Source organism: Myiozetetes cayanensis, unplaced genomic scaffold, assembly GCF_022539395.1.
Source record: "Myiozetetes cayanensis isolate MyiCay16 unplaced genomic scaffold, myiCay2020 scf5-8, whole genome shotgun sequence".
NCBI lineage: Eukaryota > Metazoa > Chordata > Aves > Passeriformes > Tyrannidae > Myiozetetes > Myiozetetes cayanensis.
This window is the reverse complement of record NW_026087742.1, coordinates 115723484-115729267: the sequence shown is the minus strand read 5'-3', so window position 1 is coordinate 115729267 and position 5784 is coordinate 115723484. Positions and strand designations below refer to the sequence as shown.

Here is a 5784-nt window from a genome sequence, read left to right as displayed (position 1 = left end):
AAAGATACAAAAACGGACTCCTGCACATGTACATTCCAAGTCCAGACATTCAGAATCCTCCCTTCAGGGCCATTTAATTTAACCTTAAATAGATGAACGGATTTTAAAATATGTGCATTGAACCTGCCAACAAGTTATGAGCTGTAAGTGTTTAAATATAAAGGTCAAACTCACACAGCACAGCAAGACTTTTTCTGCCACTTTATCTTTTAATATGTTTTCCTTATGCCTCAATTTTCCCTTCTGAAGAGATAACAGACTGTAAAAGTCGTTACACTCTATGCTAAAGTGAAGCATTAATTGGGATTTAAGCAAAGGTAAAATGACCTGAAAGAGAGTAACAGGTTTAACCCCAAGCACAAGGGAGGTGTGAGGGGCAGAAAAGGCCTGTGCCCAATGACAAAAATTAACTCCACCACAGCCCAAAGTGGCACATTTCCTTTAATAATATTTAAAAATAAATCCATTATTTGTAATGCAAATGCCCATCTGACAACCAGATTTCTTTTAACCAGTGTAACAGTGTGGATTTGGCATTTTCAGTGTACCTGAAATTTCTGTAGTGCAACATTTCATTAATAAAGTGCATTCAAAATCTTCACAAGACACAGGAATTAGGATTAAATTATTTCACTGTAAGGTTTAACCACTTAAACAGATAAGACTTCCACCCAAACCTTTTCCCACCTTCCCCTTGGCTTTCCTTCGCGTCTGGATGAGAAGCCTTTTCCATCAGAGCCTCGTAAGTCTTTTGTGCTCGAACGATTTCCTTCTCTGGGCTGAAATGCACCATCTGCCTGCTCAGGATGGGGACGACCAGGTTGAAGTTGTCAACTCTCTTGTTTAGTTTCCTGATGTCTTCCATGAACTGCTCGCAGATGCGATTCCACTGCTTCTGCTCCAGCGGCGTCATGGGCTCCCTCAGCTTCCTCCTCGAGGCCACCACGCTCTTCCTCAGCCGCTCGATGGTCTCCCGGATCTCCTTCTGCAGCAGGATCCACTCGGGCTGGTACCCGTTGTCAATCAGGATCCTGTTGAGGTTGTGGGTCATGGGGTCGATGTGGGGACAGTCCGAGAATTTCTGCAGAGGTTTTCCTTTGCCCCTGAGGTTGTCGAAGTCTCCTTTGGCCATGGACTCCTGGATGAGGTCCTCCACCAGCCGTTCCACCGCTTGAGTTATTTTCACCTTCTTGCTCTCCCTCACATCTTTGGCTCTCATCAGGTCAGTCCCAGCAGAGCTGCTCTCCAGCCTGTGCTGCCGGTACTCCAGCACCTGCTCCGTGGCGCGGTCCACCCGGAACTGCCTGTACTGCTTTTCCCTCTGGCTCGGCGTTCCGATGCCGACCCCTTCGAAACTCAAGTAGTGCCTGTGCTGCAGGGATTTCACTTTGAACTGGTCCTCCTCCTCTTCGCCGCTCTCGCCGGGTTTCTGCTTGGCTGCCACGTCGCTGAGCACAACCCTGTAGGCCTCCTCCACCCTGATGAAGGCGGCGGGGTCGGCCGTGCCGGAGCTGCTGTCGGGGTGGTACTTCTTGGCGAGGGTTCGGTACGAGTTCCTGACCTCATCGAGGGAACATCCTTCCTCGAGCTCCAGGATTTTGTAGGAGTCCTTGACATCGCCTGTGGGTTTGTAAGCCGACAACATCCTGCAGAGAAACGGCTTCAGCTTTCTCGGGATCATGGCTCCCTGTGCCCAGGAAACGGTGCCCCATGGTGTTGGTCAGCACGGCACAAAGACACGGGGTATTTCTTCAGGTTACATTATAAACAGCCTACAAACACATTTGTGTTTGAACTGTGTTAAATATGCTTCTCTAAAGAACTCCCAGGATTTAAGTCTTATCTTTATCATATCATAGAATCATGGAATCACAGCACTTGGGTTAAAAAGGACCTTAAAAATCATCTCATCCCACCCCGCTCATTAAAACTACCACAAATGTAAATGAAAATTAATTCGCACTATAGTTTTCTTCTACAATGGCAGCACTGATTTGTTTTGCAGTGCAGAATTCCCACAAAGCATTTTTATTGCCTTTCATTTTTTGATTAATTATTTTATTGCCTATCAGCCAACTCAGAGCAGGGTAAACCAGAAATAGCCTCTATGCTGAGTGGTAACTGCTGAAACAAATCCTTCCCTCTTCCCCTCTGTACCCGCATTCAGCATTAACTGAATTTCCCACTCCTGTGGATCCCAGTGCCTCAACATGTACAACCTGGAACATTCCCAAAGGATGTCAGCACAGCACATTTTTGGTACTTCCCAGGAACGTCTGTAGCAGTGTTGAGGTTATACATTCATTTAGACCGGCTCTTGTACCCCAGCAGGGGCCAAACTCCTTCGCTGGTTCCAGGTAAGGCTGGAAACCTGGAAATGAGAACAGATCAATAGCGGTCAGTATTTCCCTCCGTCAGCAATTCCAATGCTTCGGGATTATTTGGGAAAAGAGCAAAAGGAACAGCTTATAAATCAGGTCTTTATGTAGGATCAAAGTAGAAGAATGTAACACAAACTGCACTCACCATTTAAACATAGCTAACTCCTCCTTTATTCACAGAAATAAACCCTAAGGGAAACGCTGGATCACTGGTGCTAAAGACTCGGGGAGGGCAACATCCCCTTTGCTGACTCAATTTCCAAACAAAAAACTAGGTCAAATCGAGGTTAATTAAGGACTGAACAGTACTTCTGTGTCCTGTCTATAAAAAACTGCCCTTTTGCCCCAATCCAGAGAAGGAAAAGGGGGAGTTCTTGGGAATGGATCAATCCTAAATGCTTTCAGCTGATTTTGATCTATGTCACTTGTTGAATCATCAGCTTCTGATAATGGACTTCATTAACAAGTGGGTTTTTTAATTTATGATATAGAGTAGCGATTTCTTTCGTTCTAAGTGTCAGACAAAGATAATAATTGAGTTTTATATAACCATATAAACCTGCGTCACTACTACTTAAACGGAGAGAACAGTGACTACATTCTTTAAATCAATTACTGATCAGCGACCTTCTCGCAGCTCTGCAGCTATTACTTTAATATATCTGCGCTTAAAGAACCGTGCGTGGAACCCCCGTTCCACCCAAAGGGAGGTTATCCCCGGCGGGGACCGGGAAGGGGAACCGGGCTGAGCCTCCCAGGACCCCCATCCTTCCCTCCCTCCCGGTCCCGCAGGGCGGGGGGGTCTCCCCGCAGCGCCCCCGCACCTGAGACCCCCGAGCCCCCTCGGCCTCACCTGAGACCCCCGAGCCCCCCCGGCCTCACCTGGAGCCGCCGCCCGGCCCGGGGCGAACAGGCCGCTAACGGCGGCGGGCAGGAGGAGGAGGAGGAGGAGGACGAGGAGCAGCAGCAGGAACGGCGCTGCCGCTCTCACCCCGCGCTCAAGGACGGGAGGGAGGACGGGAGGGAAAGGGGCGGGAACGGGGAGGGACGCAGGGAGGGAACGAGGGGGAAGGAGAGGAGACGGGGAAGGATAGAAGAGGCAGGGAAGGAGGAAAGAAGGGGGAAGGAAAGGACGAAGTAGAAAAGGAGGGAGGAAGGGAGGGAAGAATGGCGGGGGAGTGACAAGGAGGGCGGCGGGAGAGGGAACAGGAGAAGAGGAGCGGGAGGCAGAGGATCCCCCGCTGCCCCCGTTCCCCGCCGGGGGCCGCCCGAGAGCCGCGGGCAGGGCCGAGAGGGGCGGGCGCTGTGAGGGGACGGGCGGGCCGGGAGGGTGCCCGCGCTCGGGTCTATACACGTCCACTCCCACAGACAGACCCCAACCCCTTTTTAGGCTTTGTCCTCCCGAGGGTGTTCCACCTGAGCGGGGGAAGGATTCGCTGCCTCGTCCCGGGCTCGTAAAACAGCTTTGCCCGCACTGCGGGGCACGGTTCTCCACAGCCCTCGCCCCATAAGGCTTCCAGCTGCTGCGAGGGGCTCTGAGAGTCCATCAGGCAGCGACAGATGGAATATGGGGAAGAAATCCTTCCCTGTCAGGGTGGGGAGCCCCTGGCAGAGGTCGCCCAGAGAAGGTGTAGATGCCCCATCCCTGGAAGCATTCAAGCTGGGAACCTCTGGACCAAGGGAAGAGGGACTGGGATAAAAGGCAAACCTCTCCAGGCTCACCCTGCTCTCTGGAATTGAAGTGTGTGAGCAGTGAGGAAACGGCTCAGCCCCACCAAGCTGAACATCTTTCTGCAAGGAGGGTTTTGATACCCAGCAGAGACTTGTCAAAAATTAAAGCTGTTCCTCCCATTTTAGTCTCTCAGGTCCTGCTTTTTATTGCTGTGTGTGAAGCCAGGGGGTGATAAAAGTCAGCCTGGGCTGCACACAGAGGTGTGGCCTGAGCCTGCCCTGGCACAGCTCCTGTCCCTGTCCCAGCCAGCAGAGATGGGGGCCGGAGGGAAGAGAGACTCATCTCCAGATTTCCTGACCCTGTCTGCCCCTTGTCCAGCACCTCTCAGGAACGGGACAGCACCCAGGGAAACGGTAAAAGCCCTGGATTTCTTCTTGCCTCATTTCCCTGGCGCAACCACAATCTCCTGTGTGTCCAACACTGCCCGGCCCAAACCCGGCAGGGCCCCCGTGGTGACCGAGGCTGGACCTGCCCAATTCCTCACCCACGGGGACACCTTTGAAGCACTTTGGCCTAACTGGAAAATGTTCGGGAGTAGAATTATTTCACCCGGTGTGTCTGAGGAAACAAGATGTTCACAGCAACTGAAAGAAGGCGACCTTGTCTTAGGAGAAACAGTGTGGCCTGATGCGTAATGATTCATTATTGCAAAGGCTTTGAAAAACCAAAAGCAGCAACTTCCCAGTACGAATATTTTACTGAGGAAGAGTTCAATGGGATGTAAATGGACAATACATTCATTCTTAATTCCTTCTCAGCAACTTGAGGACAGGAATAGGGGAATTCTGCACAAGCTTTTCCCAGCGCCAAAGCCTTCCTGGAAAACCTGGCGCAGGTTCTGTGGCTGCGCCTGGACCCCTGGAAGTGGCCAAGGCCAGGTTGGACAGGGCTGGGAGCACCCTGTGCTGGTGGAAGGTGTCCCTGCCCATGGCAGGGGTGGCACTGGACGCGCACGGGGGGGGTGGGACCCGCCCCGGGGTCTGAGAGTCTGAGGGTGTGGGGAGCGGGTTTGGGCATGCAAGGAAACGTTCCAGAGAAGGGATGGCTCATTTAAAAGGAATTGGATCAGGAACAGGACAGAGCAAGGATGTCCAGGAAAGAAAGGGAAAGATGAAAAGCACTTTGTCTGGACTAGACCTCTTAAGTCCTCTTTCTGTTTTCAAGCCTCCTTTCTTGCCTTCTCTCTTCTTTTTCTCTGCTTTTGTTCCCGCAGGTGGTGGTAATTTGGGCTTCTAAATTTGTAAAACACTGAGGTTTAATACTGGTTTGAGAAATGCAAAGGTGGTGTGGGATAAAGGATTGTGCCAGTGCTTATTTGCTGCCTGAAATAAAAGCTCTCAGAAATGTTTCTGGTCTGAATTCAGTTTAGCCCTTATCATTGGTTTGAAACCAAGGGAATGTTCACCCGCAAAGTGAAAACTTGAGAGGCTCAGCTTTGAAAAACTGGTTGGTTTGAAATAATCTTGATGAAAATTTAAACTGCATCACTTTTTTGTTGGTTTATGGGAGTCCCATCTGGAGCCTTTCCAGTCTGGGCTATCTGTCTGGCTTGGTCAGATGAAGAGCTCTGTACTGGGACACAGAACTCCATCTTCATCTACTCCTCTGGAATTCTTTCTCCCCAGCCTGAAACTGCACTCTCTCGAGTGAACGTTGCACAACTTCTGAGCT

The 5784-nt window shown here is 50.7% G+C and overlaps 1 protein-coding gene across 1 annotated transcript; it reads right to left on the bottom strand.

Moving 5' to 3' along the window:
* Positions 1 to 425: 425 nt before the first annotated feature.
* On the bottom strand, positions 426 to 3552 carry DNAJC28 (DnaJ heat shock protein family (Hsp40) member C28). Its single transcript, XM_050332863.1, has 3 exons — positions 3264 to 3552; positions 2220 to 2371; positions 426 to 1772 (listed from the first exon to the last, which is right to left on the bottom strand). Exon 3 carries the CDS (start codon positions 1679 to 1681, stop codon positions 626 to 628), a length of 1056 nt encoding a protein of 351 aa, XP_050188820.1. The 5' UTR covers positions 1682 to 1772; positions 2220 to 2371; positions 3264 to 3552; the 3' UTR covers positions 426 to 625.
* Between the last annotated feature and the right edge of the window lie 2232 nt (positions 3553 to 5784).